General features: G+C 42.6%; 3 protein-coding genes across 5 annotated transcripts in view; 1 reads left to right on the forward strand and 2 right to left on the reverse strand.

The window, feature by feature from the left end:
* Positions 1 to 8,262: 8,262 nt before the first annotated feature.
* On the reverse strand, positions 8,263 to 9,872 carry LOC141930377 (melanin-concentrating hormone receptor 1-like). The gene is made up of 2 exons (XM_074841092.1): positions 9,788 to 9,872; positions 8,263 to 9,257 (listed from the first exon to the last, which is right to left on the reverse strand). The coding sequence occupies exons 1-2, from the start codon at positions 9,870 to 9,872 to the stop codon at positions 8,263 to 8,265; spliced, it is 1,080 nt and encodes a 359-aa protein (XP_074697193.1).
* Positions 9,873 to 12,051: 2,179 nt separating this feature from the next.
* Positions 12,052 to 17,278, reverse strand: LDAF1 (lipid droplet assembly factor 1). 3 transcript variants are annotated; one of them, XM_074841228.1, is made up of 5 exons: positions 17,130 to 17,278; positions 15,776 to 15,913; positions 14,677 to 14,866; positions 14,164 to 14,302; positions 12,052 to 12,945 (listed from the first exon to the last, which is right to left on the reverse strand). In XM_074841228.1, the coding sequence occupies exons 2-5, from the start codon at positions 15,845 to 15,847 to the stop codon at positions 12,852 to 12,854; spliced, it is 495 nt and encodes a 164-aa protein (XP_074697329.1). In that variant the 5' UTR covers positions 15,848 to 15,913; positions 17,130 to 17,278; the 3' UTR covers positions 12,052 to 12,851. The 3 variants fall into 3 exon arrangements, with proteins under 3 accessions (XP_074697329.1, XP_074697331.1, XP_074697330.1); XM_074841230.1 differs by having other exon boundaries at positions 14,698 to 14,866; positions 17,130 to 17,277; XM_074841229.1 differs by lacking the exon at positions 17,130 to 17,278 and adding an exon at positions 16,466 to 17,062.
* A 3,145-nt stretch (positions 17,279 to 20,423) lies between these two features.
* The window catches only part of DNAH3 (dynein axonemal heavy chain 3), a 59,249-nt gene continuing 58,252 nt past the window's right edge, over positions 20,424 to 21,420 (forward strand). The window contains exon 1 of the mRNA XM_074840996.1: positions 20,424 to 20,498. Coding sequence (XP_074697097.1) covers positions 20,466 to 20,498 — 33 coding nt within the window. The 5' untranslated portion in view covers positions 20,424 to 20,465. The remainder of the gene's footprint in view (positions 20,499 to 21,420) is intronic.

A 21,420-nucleotide genomic window follows, 5' to 3' on the forward strand; every position in this document is an offset into this window, starting at 1 on the left:
TGAAGCTTGAGCTCAGTTTCAATGTACAAAATGAACTTCCCCATAATGGAAATCTGAGGGCAACACTGAGGTGGTTACAGAGGACTTGGCTGATAGAGATGGGGAGTAGGCTGTGTTATCTGTATAGCTTTAGGTATGCTGTTTCCAACAACAGCAAAACACTTGGAAGCAGTGTTTTATTTGTTTTCATGTCTCACTGCTACAGGCAGGGAGGACTAAATGTGATGGAATAAGCTGTCCTAGAATAATTTAATTTTAATGTACTTGTATTTCTAGGACTAGAAAGTGACCATGTAAAAGTAGTCCCTTAATCTGCTTTTGTGCCTTCAAATGGATTTCAGTGCTCTAGCTCTGTGTTCCCGTGGAGCTGAAGACTGTAATATAGCTTCTAAGTTCACTGGCTGATTTTTAACTACACTTGAGTCAAAGATCACAAGCTTCTTGAGGCTGAATGAAGCTCAGCAGTGGTATGTTAAATCCCTAGCTGTTCAGCTGTGGTCTGGGGCTGCCCTTCTGTACCCCTGGATTTAAAAGCACTGTTTCCCTTTGCTCTGGCACCAGTGTGCTGCTGTTGAGCACAACTGCCCTTCCTACTGGCTGTGCTTCCCTTTCATTAGGCTGCTGTGACTTCAACCCAGTTATGTTAGCCAGCCAACAGCCCCCCTGTGGGCACCTGAAGGAGATAGACCTGTAACTAGGGATAGCCCGGTCCAGTCCTCTCATACTGAACATCAGCTGCAGGATTTCTAGTCATCTTGCTAACCAGTAGGTGCTTGGCATCTAGGGGTCTCTAACTGGGTACTAAGCTCTTGAAAGAAATTATCTCATGCTATGAATGTGCCAGCTGATTGCTACCTTCCCTTCTGTAGTATAAGCAGTAGTTTCTGTTTGGCCATCCTGACCTCTGTAGGTCTGGTCCTTGTTTTCAGATACACTGCTGTTAGTAATGTATCTTGGAAGGTTTTTTTATGCCTTATGGCTTGTTCTGTTCCCTGTAGACTGATTAGTGGTTTACTTTGGACATTCTAGCAGTTGATAACAAAACCAAGAACTACTCTGGAGTAGAAAAATCTCACCCCCACCAGAACAGATTTTGTGTTCTGCTGTCACTTAAACAGCTTAGAAATTAGGTATCTGTATAGTAACTGTCTAGATAGCAGACAAAGTTTTCCCAACTGGCCTGGTTAAAGGAAGCAAGAAAAGTTGCTAATATCAGGCAGGAGGCATGGACAACCACAAACCATGGATAAAATATAAAGAGTAAATTTATTCTTGTTACTTTGACCCAGGGGGTCTCTGCAGCAGCACCCAGGAAAAGGCATGCAAGTGGGGATGCAGGCATTGTGCAGCTTGATCCTTGCTGGCCAGAAAGAAAAGTTGTTGAATGTGCTGCTATTCCCTGTATATGTCAGATTTTCATAGGTGTAGTTTTCTACTGTGCTCTAATCCTTTTCACAGTAGGCTGGGAGTCTGGAGGATGTTTGATAAGGTGCCTCTGAGTCTCTTGCAGGTGTATGTTATCTAAATGCAGACATTCTACCCATCAAGTGCACAAAGCTAAATAATTAGTATATGTTTAACACCCCTGGTGCAAGTCACTTGAGCCTGCTTACAGTCCTCCTTGCCAATCTTCCGTTGTATTCCTGCAATCTGTAAGCCTCAAAGCTTCCCTACAGAGAAAGGCAATATAATTACTAATGTTTTTAGGGAAACAGAGGCACAGAGGGAGCCTGTTTGTGATTACTGATAAGCAAATAAATGCAATTTAGGCTCAGAGTTTGGAGATTAAAATTCAGGTTTTATCTAATGTTTTTTTATTCTGCCAGATCATTCTGTATTGCAGTAGAGGTCAGCCAGGGATAATGGGGTGCTTTGAAAAACAATGGTTTAAAACCAAGGGTCTGTTTAAGAGACTCATGAATAGGTTTATTGCTCATTACTAAAATTATTTTTGGTTCTACTACTCTTAGCATCTCTGTCATCCTAAATGATAAATACTTCAGGCTAATTACAGACTGTAGAAAAATAACGTTTCTTTGCTTACTGGATCCACTTCAGGTTTGTTGCCTTTTCTTTTCTTGAGGCTTTCCCTTATCTGTCAGGGTAGAGAGCATTCAGTGCAGCACTCTGTAATTGTTTGTCATGTGTTCCCTCTCCTGCATCTACTTATGAATCTGAATACTGCTAGTCCTCTTGATATCTCCTCATTGAAAATTTGGCTTTAATGATGAGTATAATACTGAATGTCCTAAGTGTCTTTGTTCTGAAGTCTCCCATTGCTGTATTACATTCCTGTTAGACTTTGCAGCCAATTTCCTTTTTTGAAGTGCTTATTAAATGCTTTTGTTCACAATTGTGATTCCATTCAATATTTCTTAAAAATCTGTGTGCCAACATCTGCAGTATGTACAGCTCTTCCAGCTGTTCTTGTAAATGTGAGTTCTGTGCTGCAGCTGGGGATCAAAACCTGGTTCTATTTAAATTGGTTAGCAGGACACAGCATTTGCTTTAAAACATTACTGTAAAAACTTTCTTAAAACACTATTGTAAAAAATCCCCTTTCTTCTTACTATGATTAAGATAATTACAAAACATCTTTGGAGGAGTATTTACAGTGAAGCTGAAACCTGACTTTTCTGAACACAGCAGGCTAGAAGGATATTAGGAAAACCACAAAGTGGAACAGACTCTTCTTGCTGCCAGAGCTGATGTTCTGGTGGTCAGAAGTTCTGTGGCCATTTAAATAAGAGCTCCAGGAGTATGTAATTTCAGGGTCTTTGAAAACTAGGGGAGGAAAAGAGTGTGTTTGGAAAAGAAAGGAAGGGTATGAGTAACAGATAAAGCTGACATGTCTTTAATACTTTATGTACTGAAGCAAAATGGCTTTGCTGGTGCTTGGAAGGGAAACTACTTGTCATTTTCCCTCTCCCCTGCTTACGTGGCACTCTAGACTATAAAGAAATAGGAAGAAATAAATAAATTCTGTTAGCTTTCTAATAGGTTCTCTTTACATGTAAGTTTTCCTAACCTGTACAAAAATTGGAAAACTCTTCCAATTTATTAGTGTGCCAGAAGAGGCTATACAAAGATTTCCCATGTCACCTTTGGTGTTACTTGCACTGTTAATATTCTTTCCTATTAAAAAGTCAGACTCTGGGTTTGATATGTTGCCCTTCCTCCCTAAAGGAATGTTCTCCAGATTCAAGTGAGCTTGGAGGGAATTACGATGTAACCATATAAACTAAATACCATTAGGTTGTAGGCAGCCAAACAGGATTTAACAGTATGCTTAGCCTGCAGGCAGAGAGAATGGAGAATGCTAATGCCACCTCCATTAATGCTACCTCACTTGAAGTCTGGTTGTGTCACACTAACTTCATTAGATTGTGTTTGACTTGTGGTTTCCTTATATTCTGCTAGGCTACAACAACTGATCTCCGTTCCTCTAGGGCCTGATAATTGGGATGGCTCTGTTAAACTGAATGTTAACTTGCTATACCATTTCCTACCCTTGCTGTCCTCACTAGTATTAGAGTTTCTGTGCTTAGTGCCCTCACTTGCATGGTATAGTCTCCTTTTGATTTTGTCTTATACCAAAATACTAATCTTCAGGGGAAACTCTACTCTGTAGTCATATGTGAAGAATGTGCCTTGTATTAGTAGTTACTCTCCTGCACTAAACCAAACAGTGACAGAGTCCTGAAGTACTGGGATTAGTGAGGTTCAGCTGTACTTCCCTTTTAAGCCCATAAATGTTTGGAATTGCATCCAAAGCATACACGTTAGAAACCCTCCATCTTAGAACTGCTAGCAGAGCCAAAACACTGAGTCACTGAAGATTTGATGCATGCTTTAGGCACACAGACATCTTGGATCTATAGTTTTACTGTCCCCTAAATGGAGCCTAAGACTCTTCTTCATGTAACCTGACATGAAAGGTGGTTGCACTCAGAACTTTAGCAGGGTGAGAAAGAGTAATGAGTGTTTGTTAAAAGGTCAGTGTGTGTCTCTTCTAAAATGTCACTGTAGTTGTTCATTGCAGTTCTCACTATAAACAAGGACAGCAATATCTGTACATGTAACAGACCATTTGAAGTGAGATGGTTTCAGTCATGCAATTATGCTTTTTATTTTGTATTCTGTACACATTGCCTTACACAGTCAAGGAGATGAGGCATAAAAATACAATTGCATGTGACAATGAAAAAGGATGAAAGTGCTTTGTTGCACTGAGTGTAACAGCCTTAGGTTAAACGTTGTCTGGCAACTTTGTGGAAACAGGGAGAGTGATCATCACGTGTCCAGTTCTGTGTTCTCTGGGCATGCAGGGCTTCAGGTTGAGTACTGGACAGACTCTGCTAGTGCTAATTGTCAAGCGTGATGAGCATAAATAGCACAGGGCTGGGGGCTCATCTGCAACAGCCCCTACTTCACTTAATAAGCATTACTAATGAGCTTTTTCAATACAACAGACTTCAGGGTACGCTTTCTAAATATGAATGTAAATTCCATGCAAGAAGAGCATGGATATTGGGAACATGATCATTAAGGAAGGCTTTATGCTGTTAATCACAGTTATAGCATCAACAGAAGTATAATGAAACTATGAATTTCACATTGGTGACATTTAGTTGCAAGTCACTTCTACTACCTATTATTAGCTTGATAGGTGTTAGGGTTGAAATAGTTTGGACAATAGCCTAAGTAATCACCTACTATACTTAAGTCCTGTTGTCTTAGCACTTGAATGGAATATGAAATATTTCTGCAAAAGCTAGAAGAGTGCTTGATGAAGAGGATTTATGTACTTGACAGTACATTGTACTTAACTGTATGGGCTTTTAATTCTTCTGAGCCAAACAGGGCTGATATTCTTAATATTCACTCTCTCTATCTTGTTCCTCATTCCTAAATGTGAGAAGATCAGTGTATGTTTAGGCAGAGATGTGTTTCCTTGTCTCATTGCTGGATGGAGTCTGAACCTCTGCTCCAGGATGCTTGGAACTTACTAAATACCATTACATTGTCTGTCATGTGAATGCTGTGTAAAAGAAATGCTAGCCAACATCCCCATAAATTATTTCTCACATAGCTTGCATATATGAATGTGGAGACTTGTACTAGTGAGGGTGTTTAAAATGTCTCACCTTTAGTAAGGGTATAGGTAAGAGCTTTACTTTTCCTCTTTGACTTCTATCTTTTGTACTATTCTTGCTAGCTGGAGAGATGAGACAAAGAAGTTACACACAGTGACAGCCATCTGGGTCAAAGGGAAAGTTGTTGCCTGGCTCCTGTTTTTAGCTAATATTGTCTGCTTAGAGGCAGACTGTCAGACATGGCACAGGGGAGGAGATCTGTCCCTGGTCTCTGGGAGTATTAACTCTACAGTTCTCCCAGGGTGGTTTAGTTGTGCTCTATTTGTGGATATTGCAGAGAAAGTTTAAATGAAGACTCATGTAACTTATTCAAATTGGGGAAAATGTGGTGGTTTTTTTTCCCCTACTTCATAAATAATTGACCTTGGAGCCCATCACATGCATTCTTTCCCTCTTCCTGTACAAGTGCTGGTGTTTCTCAGTCCCCTGTTGAAGTGTGTTTACTGTAGAATTTTTAGGCTCATTTAACAAATATAAAGGATTGCTTTACTGCCTTCAGGCCTGATGTCCCTCTTGTGACACATGGGACAAAGCATGAATGATGGTGCAGCAAGAGGAGGTATAGGGAGAGAGAGTCAATGAACCTGCTGCATGTGGAGTCAGCGTTGGGTGTCTGCAGCTTGAGCTCAAGCAGCTGTTTCAGGAACCATGGCAAAGTTAGTTGCTCCAAATCTCCTTAGAAAGACTTGAGGTGTTTAGGGTCCCCTAGGATGTAGGGATTAGGGCTGCAGGAGTGGCTGCCCATTGAGGCATGTTTATGTCTAAATAAGGGCCAGTAAACTAGATCCTTGGGGTTGGGTAGGCTGAGGACCCAGGTGGGAATGGTGCCACTGGGGTGGGAAAGGGTCTTGCCATTTCCCTGCTGGACTGGTGCTCTTCTGCAGAAAGTTGAGAGCACAGCTGGGAAGAAGGGGCCTTGGCATCATCTCCCCAGCCTCCCTTGCTAAGGACTTCTTAGTTCTTCTGCAGTGTTTAATAACTAAAAAGTAAATAAATAAAACAAAAAACCTTGAACAACCTACACATTAATTTGAGGGACAGCCTTACTGTCTCCTATAAAAATACCTGGTCTGTACTGACCTAGTTCTTATTTCTTCAGTGTATCCCTATCAAAAACCACATGAATGTGGTGATGGCACAGCACTGAAAGCACCTCTCATTAAAAGGGCATGGGGAGAAGCTTTGAAACAATAGTGACTGATAAACATGCAAAGGTCAGGGCAGCAGGATTGAAACTGCTCTATGTTTAGCTGCTGGTAACTGAAAAAGCACAGCTTTAGCTTCTGCTAAGTGCTGATGACAGAATGAATTGCATAATGAAAAATCAATTTGAAATGCAGAAGGTAATGGTTCATGTGGGGCCAGACTCTGAGCTGAATTTCACTTGCTTCAGTGTCTGAGTTTATTAAGCAATGCCTGCTCCCTTCAGCAAAAGATGAGGGAGGGCATAAAGGAAACTCAGGGGAAAGGATTGGATCTCTTCAGCTGTGTATCCACATATGAGCTGTGGTCTAAAGCCTTTGAGTGCTGTCACCTGAGACAGGTGTAAGGGTTTTATTGCTCTGTCCTTAAAAGTGTCTCCTGAAAAGATATTGGAGACAGCCTTGCTTCAGGGATTGTTGACTACTGAGTTTTGTACTAGTTGTTTGCTGAATTAACATGCTATTGAAAGAAATGGCTCCTGGAAATCTAAGCAGGTGGAGATAAAGATCCCCCACACTACGGAGTGCATATAAATAATTGTAAGTATGTGTCTTCATTTGCAGTGTCGATTGGTTACTTTATAGGAGCAGGAATAAATCAAACTGAAGTTTGTAACTTTTAATTTACTAAATTGAAGTAGGTTGTGTGTTCTAGCAACTGAGTATTCTTGATAAAGAATTTGGTCTGGCCTTTATGATCTCTTGAAATATAAAACCACTTTTTAAGCAGCTTTAATTTGATCTGCTGTAAAGAGGCAAATGTTCCTTTAAAACAGATATGTGTAAAACCTTTGCTTTTGCCTGTTTTTCTGGATGTGGGTGCCTGCTATTAGTAGAATAGTAGTGTTTTAAAACTAAAGCCCAGTGATTTTGATTGCCATGTGCAGCAGAAAGGTTTGATTGTCAGAGAATAGATGTCAAGTCCTTTCAAAATTGCTCAAGATGGGCACATGAAAGCTGAGCCACCTACAGTCAAGTTGAAAACCTGAGCAATATGCTTCAAAACCTGTATTTACAAAAGGCTTGCTGCAAGCTGAGCGAATACCACAATGATATGTATATGCACATAATAGGCTGCCAATGGTAAAACTATTCTGTTTTTTTAACGTAGATAGGATTTAATCATTACTTTCTACTGCAAAACAAATTAGTGGCTTAGTGACAGCTACTATTTAACTTGGGTTTCTGTTGTCAACAAGATAGTTCAGACCTGTCTCTCAAAGTGATTGGGAATAAATCAATCTGGTTAATTTTAATTTAAATATACTTGGGAGTATTTACTAGACTCTTGACAATTGCTGATTCTGGAAAATGGGCAGTTTTATTGGCTTTAAAATGACAGAAAATTATTGACATCTCACCCACTGTTAAACGTGTCATGGAGCTGGTGTGTTAGAAAGGAGATGAAAGCATGATTGTCCGATTGTTCAACACCTTCATAAAGCATGTTATGCTCTTGAGCCATGTCTTGGGGAAAAAAAGATCCAGATCAGACCAAATTCCTTCCTTCCTCTGTAGTGAGTTTGAAGCAAGAAATAAACTTCAAAGTCCCCAAGTTTCAAATGGTGGCAGTTTCTCAACCCTGGGTGGAGGATTGCTGCTTGTCTGGGATTTTGCACGAAAATATTTTTAGTATGTGGGGTAATCTAATAAAAGGCTTGGAAGCTTTGCATTTCCTGGGCAGAATATAACTTACAGCTGTTGGGGAAGATGTAAATAAGAACACAATGCCAAACAGAGCTTCTCTTCAAATGCTGCCATGACTTTGTCTTCAGGCCAAGTAAAGATCCATCCCAGAGCAGATGGGGTGCCTGGTGCTCACCTGCCTGCTGCTGCCTGTGTGGTTCATCAGGAGAGAAGAGCAGCTGGTTTGTGGGGGCATACCCAGATTACTGTGGGTCTTGCTACCTGCCCGAGATGGACACCAAATGCAGCAATGGCTGCCCTGACTCAATTGCATCCTCCTGAATGCTTTTGTTCCCATTTGGGGAAGCCTGCCCTGCAGCTGCTGGCCTTACAGGGACCCCAAGTCGCCTCTGGAAATTTTGGCCCAGCAAGATGTAGATGAAGGGGTTCAGACAACTGTTGGCATAACCCAGGCTGATAGCCACATTGTAGGCATAGTAGAAAGGCAGGGTGGGGTGAGTCATGGTGAGCTGGGCCAGTTGCAGGATGTGGAATGGTGCCCAGCAAAGGAAGAAGGCCATGCAAATGGCAATTGCTGTACGGGTCAGTCTTTTGGTTCGAGCCCTGGTGTATCTTTGGCTCATCAGTGCTTCTGAGGACCTGGCCATCTTGAGCAGGATCCTCCTGTACGCCACTGTGATGAGGACGAAAGGGATGGCAAAGACCAGGAAGAATTGGTAGAGAGTGTACCAATAAATGTCCCTCTGGGGGTCTGGCAGTTGAATACCACAGCCTAGTAGACCTCCAGGCAAAGGGATGAGCTGAGCATACAGCCACACAGGTGTAATGCTGAGGAAGGAAAGGGCCCAGAGTATGCAGATGACAAGGATTGCCACAGGGGGCTTCCTGAAGCGGGTGGAGGTGAAGGGGTAGACAGTGGCCAGGTAGCGGTCGATGGACATAGCAGTAAGGATGTAGGTGCTGGTGAACTGGCTGTTGGCATCCAGGGCGGTGATGATTGTACACATTGTCTCCCCAAAGTGCCAGGCTCCATTTCCCAGCAGCTGGTGGATGAGGAAGGGCATGCCCAGGAGGAAGAGCAGGTCCACCATGGAGAGGCTGATGATGAAGATATCTGGGACACTACTGCTAGGGCCAGATTTCTTTAAGACTGTACAGATAACCAGGCTGTTACCAATAATGCCCAACAGGCAGATAATACCAAACAGGGTGGGCATGATGAAGCTGCCATAGCTCATCCTGCTGGAGTCACCTGCAGAGACAAGCGTAGGCAGGAAAAAGTCAGCTATGCCAGGACCACTGGTGAGGACATGCCTTGTAGATATTCTGGCTTCCAACAAACGACAAGTGCTCTGGATACAAACAATAACTGATTTCTTAAGCATATGTAAGATGAAGTGATTTGTGTGGGTGGCTGTGTCTAACCACACACAGGCACTTTCTCAGCAGTTTTCACAAATGTATATGTTAAAATGTGTCTAATCAAATGTGCATATACCTACTTGTCCCTTCATATATATGACCACACATATTAATGATAGAATGAAAGAGCACCAGTCTATATATCATTCCAAGTAGGTGTATTTAGACCCTTTCAAATGTATACACATATAATATGTTTCAATATATACATTCATATCTCTGATACATGTTGCTCAACTACATGGATAATAATACCTCTATTTAGGCTTTCTTCAAAATCATTTCACATAAGTGAATTTTTTTCTTCCCCCCTGCCTACACATATTATAGTTTATATACTAATGTATATTTTTCACTTACCAGGCAGAGAAAAGTTTTGAACAGCCTTGGAGCTGTTGGGGATGCAGCTGTTCAAGCTCTCAGTGTGATTTGTTTTAAAATCCATCCTTCAGGAAAAATTGGTCCCCATCAGCAGGTTGAAGATATTAGTGTTTCATGTTGAAAGAATAAAGGTTGCTGATTCCTTGGAGATCTGTGGGGCTGCTCAGAAAGCCACTGCTCTGAGCACCAGCAGAAGCTGTTAATGCAGGTTAAAAAGCAGCTCCTTGCACCACCACCAGGCAAAAGTAACGCTGGGACTGAGGCAGTGCCTGTCACCAAGCTGGCAGCAGAGTGCTGGAAATATGCTTGCAGGGAGAGCAGAATTTCATTTTGGTGCTAAAAGCAGTGATTGGGATCCACTGATAGACTAAGGAATGAACTTGTGCTCTGGAGAGGCAAAGGGGGCCTGGAAATAAATAAAATCCTCTAACTAAAATGATGGGTAGCCAGTACTGAGAACAGACTGTTTTTGGGGTCTAAATGCATATAAATAGCTCAATATTTAGTTCTGCAAAGAACCTCGTTAACCTAAAGTCAAGTTTGCAGCAACATTTTCAAGTATAGATTGGGGCTAATATCTTTAGATTCTGATGCAAGATCATCCTAAAGGTGAAAATGTACAAGCTCTGTAAGTATGCAGAAGCTACTATTTTCTGGCTGTGCCTGGTAAGTTGCAGCACAGATGATAAACAGCATCATTATCTCCCTCCTGTGAAGTGCTTTCTCCATTTCAATTATTTTGAGGTCTCAAGCACAGTAATAGTGTTATGTATGCTTCATTTTAGGCAGACTGATAGAAGAGAATAGGAGAGAAACAAGGGTTTTATTTTCAACGTGTATTTGAAATGATAGCAGTTCAGCATGTAAAAAAGGCTGGAAGTATTAAATGAATGAGGTGGTGATTGTGTTATCAAGTCACACTAATCTCTGGTTATTTCCCTCATAACCATTAGTCTGCTCTTAGCAGCCAGTAAATGCCTAGATTGAAGGCATTACTGCCTAAAAAAAGTAAGGTTTGGAAAGAAAGACTTGACTCAAACTGTGTTCTGGTAGTGGGGGCCAGTAGTCTGGTGAAGGGTGGGAAGGATTCTGTAATGACTAGAATCCTATTTCAAGGCTCACTTTTTGCTAGTCATAAGGATTCTAGTACTTAGAAATAGTTATTTCAGCACCTCCCAGCTCTTAAAAGCAGGCACCAGTCCATTTGCAGAAGGGATAACGTATTCCATTTACCAGCCAGTGTAAAATGCCTCCTTCACCTCAATGCCCTGGACATACTATCTAGCTGGAGTCTCTTTGTTTGCAAATGCCTGTATCGTTGGGGTTTTTGCAGTCTGATGTATGCACTATGTTGTATTACCTACAGCTGTGATGTGCAGCACCATACAATTGTTAAGAACAGCATTCTAATGTGTCCCCCCCCATCCTCACTTGCTCTAAACTGGCAGAGCTCTATTGTAATTAACAGCACAGCTGCAGATTTGATCCTAAAGTGGGGATACCAGCAATGTAAAAAAAAAAAGTACATACATTCATGTTAAGTCTTTGTTCCATATTCCAGATGGATTTCTCCAGGCTGTATGTCATGTAAACAGTATCACAGCACTGGCTTTTCTTACAAGGAAAGTAGAGAAAGTACTTCTCCTGTTTCTTTTTTTTTTTTCTCTGTTCTACCACTTGTATACTACTATCAACTGGAAGTTAAAAAGTTAAAATTTTGGTTGGATAAAGCTTTGAAGAACCTGAAAAAAATCAAACATTTTATCTTAGTAACTTACAAGAGAAATCTCCTATTACAATCTCCATTCTGTAAATCCTTCATATTTAAGTGGAATTTAGTAAATACTAGAGTCCTTTACAAACCAGCATCAGGTCCTGCCTGTCTCCTGCAGACAGTAACACTCTAGTGCTGATGTGTGGGACCAGCTTATTACTACAGCTGAAAACATTACCACCAAGGCTAGGTGGAACACATTATGGCTCAGATAAACTTTTGACTCCACTTTAGAGTCAAACAGCACGTTGGTTCATGCAAAACTGGAGTATTACACTAAATTAGTTCTTGGGATTCTGCACTTCCTTTACAGGCATGGGAAGGGGAGTATCTGCAGTTCACCAATAATGTTATTTTGTCTGGCCAATAACTGAGGTCAAAAATTCAGCTCCAAAATGTAGCCTTCCTAGAAGTAAATCTGGAAAAGTTGTTTTTACTGTAGAATCAACAGAATAACAAGACAACCTGGTTAAACAAACAGCACTTTATTAAACTAATATAATTAGACACTTTCTTAATGCTTCAAAATATTATAGCATTTGCAAAAATGAAAAAAGTTTAAATAACACAAAGTTACAACTGAGAAGCAAACCAGGTTATTTAAATACCTAAACAAATATGACAAAATGCAAGACCTAACTGCATGCTGTTGGTTTGATGCAGCAATGAGAACAAGGAAAATATCCCTTCAGATTAACACAATATCTAAAGGTATATAAAAGCTTATACCATGACTTAACGCATGAAAAACCCCAATTTTCCTTGTATAATAAATATAAAGCATTAGCATGGTGTGCTCATACTATTTTAACAAAGGCTGTTAAGGCTTAAAAAATATTTTTTAACATTCAAAACACATTTTTGGTGTTCTGAGCTTTGACACATATATCAAAATGACCAACTGCTGCATACAGATTTTAAAAGATAGATCCAAAAAACACATCCAGAACTCCCGTAACAAATGGGAAGCTACTACCTACCTACCCTTTCTTTCACCTAATTGTCACTGACTTAACAGTAGCAGTTATTATTACATCCCTTTACCAAATTCTGTGGAACATTCCAACATACACTTAACATTGCAATGCACTGCTGCTTCATGGTTATTCTTAATATTAGTTTTGCAGTGACAATGTAAGATGCATACTGATTTTTTTCAGTTCCTGTGAGGAGTGCACAAAGGTTGAATGCTCAACAAGTAAACAATTACATTGCAAAGGTCAGAGTAGTACAGTTAAGTGCCTATGAAGGAAGTGGGGAGAAACCCACTTATTCGTTCTTTCCATTATTGGCAGAAAGATCCAAGACAGGAGGACTCTTCTGTGCTGAACTTCCATTAATTTCTTCCTTCCTTATCTGACCCCTGTATATAGGATAAAAGAATGGTTTTAGTCTGTTCTTTCACCAGATTATTGCCTTTCTGCTCAAAAAAGCTGAGCAATGAGAGATGTAAATGTGCCTGAGACTCCTGGAACATCCGTTGCTGGTCTACCAGAGCTTCTCTCAAAAGACACAAGAACATAAAAAGAGCAGATACCCATTTTAGCATCAAAGCTGTAAGTCAGTATGACTGGTCTGTATGTTGGGTTGTGTATTTTGATACGTTATGGAAAAAAAGAAGTCTTTTCTGGAATTGGTAGGCAATGTTGTGGACCTGGCAGGATGCCCTGGAGGAGCACTATAGAGCTCTGGAATAAATGTGAGCACACTGGTCCTTACACCACGGTCTTGTCATCTTGACAATATCACAGGCTCCACAGGCAGTCTGGTGTGTCCTTGAGATGAAGGAGCAAGCTAAGAAAGTCTAGGAGAGAGCAGCTGTATTTTTTTTTTTTCTTGCTCTTCCCTATGCTTAAGAAATGATTATCACTATTCATTCTCTGGTAGATATTTAGGCGGGCAACAGGTGGCACTCCAGCACAACCTGCGAGTGCCTCGTAGTCCTGGCCAGAGGCTTGGCAAAGGCGTGGCTGAGGCACTTACTGACTGAAACAGGCCTCCAAGCCCAAAGTACTGGGAGACATGACTGGCAAGCAGCACACGTGTAGCATCCAGCAAACCTGTAATTTCTATTTTGGCCACACTGTCCCTTTCAAGTACCCCTTTGCCTATCCTAAATCTACAACTGATTTTGGGCCGTTACTCTACAAATGCAGGTAAGCAGAGATAGCTGGGCCACCATGCAGAAAGAACTGCAACAGGTTCATCCTCTAGGCAAAGTCTGATTTGGAAGTGTGTTTTAATGATACTTAAAGCAACAAATACTCTGAGTGAGACAAAGTTGTATATTATTGCTCGATGTCATCTTAGGTTAGCACATGCACATTTAAAGACTATTTACATTTCTTCTTTCCTGAACAGGAAGGAGGGCATGTAGTAACTCTCATTAAAATATATATTGATGACTAGACATTTATATGCAGCACATTAAGCCACCAAGGTAGCCTAAGTTGCTCCAGCATTCAAGAAACATTTGTTAAACTAATCAACAGTAGCTCACTTAGAATAAATGAAGTAAAGAATGCAATAGTACAGTTGCAGAGTTTGAAATCCAAGCATGGATCAAGACATCAGTACTCACCCTGAAGCATACCAATAGTTGACCAGAGTTGAAAGAACGACATAACAAACACTCAGTACTCCAGAAACTCCCAGTGAAAGTGCACCCAGGCCACACAGCACGCAAAGGAGGGCTATGCCACCTGTGGCTATTACAACACCTAATAAAAGAAAACCATTTTGTTATTTAAGCAAGTTTATATACAAGTAAATTAGAAGAACTGACCTTCTACCACAACCCCAATTTCAAACCATTTGGGAAAACGGTCTTCTGCAGTCAACTAGCTAGCCTCTACAAAAGCTGTGCACGGTCAAGATAACTGGTTTAGGCATATCCTGGTGGCTGAGATTAGAAAGGGAAATAGGATTTCCCCTGTATAAACTACAATTAATCAGATTACTGTTCTTGTATTATTCACTACTGCTGAGACCTGAGGACTACATACAGAAATCCTCAATTGCTTAACTGGGAACTCCAGAAGGAAGAAGAAAAAAAGGAAGAGACATCATGCCTTAAAAGGGAGTAAGTACATACGTGCATGCATGCGTACAATACCTTCCACGACTATCACACCGATACAGGCCATTATGGCTGTCGTAACAACAAAAATCAGGAAAAATGCAACGGGAATAGCAGACACGGCAATAAACATCAGGACTGATAAGGCAACAAAAGGATGGTCACCTAAATATTGGCCAACACGAGAATTCATAAATGCAACAACCTGTGGATGGAAGAAAAACATTTCAGATTTTGTTTTTATCTCTTGTCATAGATAACTTCTAAAGATTACTGCTACTTTAGCAAACTACAGGTAGCATCTTTTTGTAAGTCTGCAGCTTCAATAGAGAGCAGCTGTTGCCTCTATTTCAAAAGCATAAGGATTATTGCAAATTTAGATAACTTCATAGCAAATATAATTCTACCAACAATAGACATGTTTCTCTTTGACTTCCCAGTTCAGTTCTTGCACAAATTAAAAAAAAAAACACCACAATAAAAAAACCTGAAAACAAGTAAAAAAATGACAGTTTAGCTGCACAGATTTCAGTGGGGTCTCAACAGCTATGATTTTGATCTGTATTTGTTAAGAAAAAAATACACAATTTTTAAATGTTAAGATTATTTTTCTGTTTTCCATGCCTCAGTAGTATCTGCAAGCTGTTCATTTATTGAGCGTAAAAACAGTGCAGGCATGTCTGTATCACAAAGTTTTTAGGAATTCAATTATAATGTTACTGGTAGAAAAAAAAATAATCTTCTTTACAGAGGCAGTTATACACTGGAATTTTACTTCAGTAGAGACATTTCCCACACCTTAAGGAAATACGTATTGTAGTTTTAGTTCTTTTTACAGCAGCACAACCATTTCACTAAAATGCCACTCTACTATCTCAAATGGATACACCAGTAAAACACAGAAATGCAGAACAGCCTTCCTTTTTTCTCAATTGCTGAAGGTGTGGGAGGACAGCCCTTCCCATAGGCTCCTCTGTGTTCACTTAAAAAAGGGGAGTGAAAATTCCCCCCCCCCCAAGTTTTGACACAGCATTTAAATAAATTGGGGTGTGCTATTCAGAGAGTTATGAAAGGAGTATCTTTATAAATATATAAAATTATAATCCAGACCCACATCTGAGTTGCTGTGGATGGACTGCACCATGGAGTGCCATTGCTTCTGCAGTTCTTGCATTTCTTTAGACATGTTGTAACCTCAGCCACGATCACAAATCTTCTGAACCACCAGTTTTCACTCAGCCATCCAGTGTTCCTTAAAATTAAGGTACAATTAGTAAAAGGCTTATACAGATGTTGTTTTTTGAAAATATGTCTTTTGCAAAAACAGAGAATGTAGATTTCCAATGGTAATGTGATCCACAGAGTCTAAAACATTACTTTTACGAAAGTCCATCTAATGTAGGGGGCTTGTCCCTGAAAACTCCTCTGAAACTCCCAAAGCCAAATATCAAGATACAAAGGGACTCTCACCTTCTTCCTTTACAATTAACCCATTAATTAACCCATAATTAACCATGAGGGTATTGAAATACCTGCGAAAAGGTCAATTTAACTATCCATATGGACAATTTATAGCTACTAATGCTGGAAACTTCTCACACATTAATGACACTTGCTTTTGAGAGTAGTTGCATGTTCAGAATTGAAACCATACCCTGTACAGCTTCAAAACTCTGCATATAAAGGCAAAATGCTTTCAAACACTCTGAACATATTTAATTGTGACAGTTTAAGGGGAACATCAGCTCAAAACTCCCCCTTACCCCGCAAAAGCCTGATCTGTTGTTGCTAAGGGTACCCTTACCAGTGCAAGGTTGTAAGATGTTTTCCGGCTTGTCAATCTAAACAGTGCCCGTGTCGATATCGCTGCCTTACACTCTGCCCACATACACGCTCCCTCCCTTTGTTTACACGGTATTTTCATACCGCAGCGTTCACCTCGTTCCTAGCAGCGCTGGCGACGGCCCGACGGCGGGGGGCTGGTGCCGGAGCGAGTCGCCCTACCGAGGCCCGCTGGGCCGGGCAGCCCCCGAGCACCTTCACCGCACCGCCGCCTCCACCGGACACTTAAAATCGAGGTCAGGCGCGGATTAACCACCCCCCGCCACACCACTACTGCCGCTACCCGCCGCCGTTGCCCTTAACGGGGGCCTCCGGGCCCCACCGTCCCGGCCTCCCCCGACCTGCGGCGCCGGGGCACGGCGCGGGTCTCCCCTCCGAGCGGGGCGGGCCGAGGCCGCGCAGGGCTGAAGGGGCCGCACTGCCCCGCCGCGGGGCTCAGCGCTGTTGGCTCCCGCTCCCGTCGCGGTGGGCTGGGGGACGCTGCCCGCCCGAGCTGAGGGGGACGCGGTTCGCGCCCCGCGGGGCTGCGCCCGGGCGGACAGGCCGCCCCGCTGTCCCCGGCCAGGCGGAGCGGGGCGGCGCCGCTCCCCGCCCGCTCTCCGCCGAGTCGGGGCCGTCCCTCTCACCTGCGGCTGGTGCCCGCCACGCCGCAGCCCCCCGCGGCGCCTCGCCCTCCCGCAGCCTCCCGGGCTGGGCCTGCCGGGGCCGAGGGAAGCGCCGCCGCCTTCCCGCCGCTGTCTCCTCCCCACGGGGGCCGGCAGCGCGGCGGGCAGGGCCGGGCGCCCGGGGAGGCTGGAGAGGGCCGGGGCCGTGGCGTGGCACGGGCACCGCAACGGAGGAGTTTGGCGAGGAAGGAACCGGGAGGGTTTCCACAGACCGCCCGGGGCTTTAGGGGCTTTTATTTATTTCCCTTTTGTGCCCTTTCCCGCCCTCCTCCCGTCCTGCCGTTCCCCCCCCCCCCGGGCCCTTCCTCAGCCGCTCAGCTCTGGTACCCTCAGGGAGTGCCCCAGGGTTTTCTGTGGCTTTAGGACACACAGCCGTGAGCTTTTTCGAATTACGGACAGAAAATAAGGATCTGTGCGATAGCCGTGCAGCTCCTCCCTGTGGGAAGCGTGGCCCAGCAGAGGCGCGCTCAGCCCCCAGAGACGGGGGTGCTGCCGCGAGGAGCGGCCGGGACCGTCCGGTACCGCGGGGGCGTCCGGTACCGCGCGGCCTCGCTCCGAGCGGCGCCTCAGGGCTCCGTGGGCGGGAGCTGCGGAGGGACGCGGCTGTGAGGCCGCCATCCCCCGCCGGAGCGGCAGGCGGCGAAGGCAGCCCGCAGCGAGCGGTGACTGCCCCGGCGGCCGCCAACCGCTTCATCTGGCCGAACCGCCCTCCCCTCTCTGGGCGCTGGTTCCCACACGTTTCCACCCTGTCCTGCTGCCTCCACGGGCGGCCGTGTGGCAAACCTGTTTGGGGAGATGCTCCACGTGAGGAATAATTATTTTTAAAATTCGGTTTTCGGCAAGATGGGTGCCTCCTACAGTGTCCCAGCATTGGGATGGGACTGCTCATCTCCGAAATGGTGCGCGGGGAGGTGTGTCGCACGATGGCTTGGTCTGGCTGCTTTCCAGAGCACCATCATGATGTTACATGCAAGCGTGAAGCTTCAGTGAATTCCCAGTTTTGCTACATAGAATTTTTCATGCTGTAAATTACAGTCAGAAATCAGTAAAATATCCATGTTTCTCATGACTGCTTTAATCACTTTTTGATTGGTGCCACCCATGAGAGTATTGCAAAACTGAACATTAATGGTTTCATTATTCTTTTTTTAAGGCAACAAAATAAATAGCATGTTTAATTTGTAGCATGTCGGTGTTACAGTGAAGAGATTTTATGAAGTGTGGGGTTTTTAACCTATCAGCCTGTCAGAGCTCTCTGTCTTGAGTGCTGATTTCAGTGAGCTCTGGAGATACATAGAAGGATCTGTGTAGACAGAGGAAGTAAGAGAGATTTGCATATTAATGCAAATTTGGACTATGGGTTCTAAAAGCCCAACACAATACCTGCAAGAAGAGGATGGTGAGGGCAAGTTTATTTTGCTTGAACTGTTCGAGTGTTTATATCTCATATTATTAAAGTACAGAGCGTATTGATATTCCTAGTATACTAGTGCATATAAAATGAAATTTCAATTTGTTGATTTTGTATAATTTTTTTAAAGTGAGCATAGGGAAAAACTAGTAGAATTATACTAGTAGAATTATAGTGTGACATAATCCAGTGATAATGGCACTCTAAAGTTTAATTATTTCTTCTGCTGAAAATTTACATATAATTTTTTCTATATAAAATGTTTTTACCAAGCAGCACAAGTAATTTATTTAACTTCAAAGGGCATGCATATATAAGTATCCAAGTTGTTGTGCGCAGTGGAACAGTAGTTACTATAACTGTTGCTTAATTGAGCTTGTCTTCATGCCAGCGTCAGCTTGAATTAGCGGGAAAATATTCATGTTGCAAACCAGCACTGAAATATTTGGAGTTACTGCACACACGAGCTGAGCAGTTGCCAGCGTTAGCAGCACTGGTTCTGTACCCCACACTGGCTTGTGTTTAAAGAGCAACTTAGTTTATGGTAGGAACTTTCACCTGTGGCCAGGCAGGAACAATGTTGCACTTGTAGTTGGTATTTGGTCAAGATGCAAGAAAAACTTGTGCAGTTAACTCAGGGATATCAACCATTCTCATGGTTTACAGAAAATAGGATGAAAAATAGCATCCAAAGATGTTGGGAAAGAGTTTAAGTTAAAATGGAGGTCTTGCTGTGTTGATAGAACATGTACAAGGCCTCTCTTGAGCATTGGTATAAGGAGACTGCACTAGATTTTGTGTTGGATGGTAATAATTTCCATTTGTGAAGAAATTTGATGGAGGACTCTTTCAGGATATAGTGATGACCGTGAGTGGGAGGCAAGTGCATACAAGCAGACTTAGAAGAATTGGGAGTACAGGTATCCCACCTGCTGTCTTCGGATCTTCAGGGAGTTTGATTCTGAATGGTGGAAAGGTGGTGGAGATGTTTGGGTTCAAGATTTTGAATCTTTAATATTTTTTTTTTCTAGTTCCTCCTAAGAAAATCTGGGTTTATATAGGCTTTATTGATCTGGGAGCTCCCTTGCTGTGTGCAGTGTTTTCATACAAATGTCAGTTGCTCATTGGTTCCACAACTGAATCTCCCTGACCACAGCTTGGTGCAACACTGTGCTGAAAGGGGCTGTTTTCTCTCCCGCTTGGGGAAGAGGGGGAGGAGGAAATTTCTGTCTCCAAGCACCAGCTATGCTGTAACTGGGGCAACGAAGCTGGGGACTGAAAGGCAAGTTTCAGAGACGTTCACCAAGCTGCAACAGGCAGAGGGACTGGTAACAAGGGCACCTGCAGGTAGTACCTGCTATCCCTCCTCGCTCATGCAGTCTGTGGATATGTAAGGTGTGCTGGGCATCCCTTTCTGTTTTCCCATTCCTTTTGATGTGTGCTTATTTCTCATGGCAATTAATGTGTGGCTTTGTCTGCTGTAAACCACAATTAGGGGCCCAGAGTCCCTGGGCCATTAGAAGAGAACAGGCAGTGTGGAGGAAACTGTTTTTTGAGAAAGTGGAAAGAGCAGGGTGGAAAAAATCTTGCTTGAAAGACATCTGGAGAGAGAAAGATTAAGGTGAAAAGTGAGCTTGATGAGGAATGAAGTAAAAGAGAGTGTGTGGTTTGGAGGGGAAGAAAGCTTAGTGTTGTAAACATGTAAACATGGAGAGAGCTGGGATTTTTCTTCTTCCTGGCGGTTGGGATAGGAAGCTGATTGTTTTGGCACCTTGTGTAGTATCTGAAATGAGTCTCTAATTCTTCTCCAGTGCATGTAACGCCAATGTTGCTTATATTGAGAGGGAGGACCGAAAACTTCTAAGCAAACAAAAAAACAAAGCAAAATGAAGCCAACACAGAGCCCGAGACTCCTGAGGGTAAGTTCTTTCTGCAGTGACTGTGAAAGATTGATAACTTCTTCAAAACTGCAGATGAAATTGGCCATTACCAGTGGCTAGTGGTTTGACATTGGAAGAACTCTTATTTGAAGACACTCGTTCTTGTTGAATATTCTTTGGACCTGAGCCTTTATAATATACTTCCTATCAGGAATTCCTTTGCTCAGTTATTTGACTTTTTGAAAGGTTAGGTGACATATAAATCAAGAGTTGCTTTAGAATGAACAATGGCTTTCTTAATAACTCTAGTACCTTTAAGAATGAACAAATCTCCTAATAAACCCCATGGTTTATTCATTTTTAAAGTACCCTAAGACCCAGTCCTTTAGTCATTAATCAAGAGCAATTCATGCTGTCTTTAGTGAAATATGCCTGGTGGTGATAATGTCTTGATTTCTGTGTGTCTGTGTGCAGGCTCAGTGGGGAATACCAAGGAGGTAAATCAGATTAGTCCTTTCCCAAATTTTATTTGTAAATGGGCTCTACTTTGATATGGAGGAGGGCACAATTTTGTCTGCTGGAAAACTAGGTTTGAGCAGCCTAGTTTCTTAGTCATATATCAGAAAGCAATAACCATGTGCTAAAAATGTATTAAAAATTATGTAAAGGGTTATTATATGTTATTCAGACATAATTGTATTGGGTGATAACTTCCAGTTTTATGGCATTCAGATACAACATACTTCCACCTCCTTTTTCTGATAGTGTCACTATGTATTTGGGAATTTGTTCCTTGTGAATCTCCTAAACAAATTTGATTTAGGAGCCTCAGAACAGATGAGGGGTGAGGTTTTGGCCTATACCAAGGAAAGCTGCCATTCAAAAACATCTTAAAGCCCTGTGAGGCTAAATAATTCTGAGAAAATATCCTGGAAGGCCACCTCAAAGTACTGTCACCTTG

Source organism: Strix aluco, chromosome 15 (genome assembly GCF_031877795.1).
Source record: "Strix aluco isolate bStrAlu1 chromosome 15, bStrAlu1.hap1, whole genome shotgun sequence".
Lineage (NCBI taxonomy): Eukaryota > Metazoa > Chordata > Aves > Strigiformes > Strigidae > Strix > Strix aluco.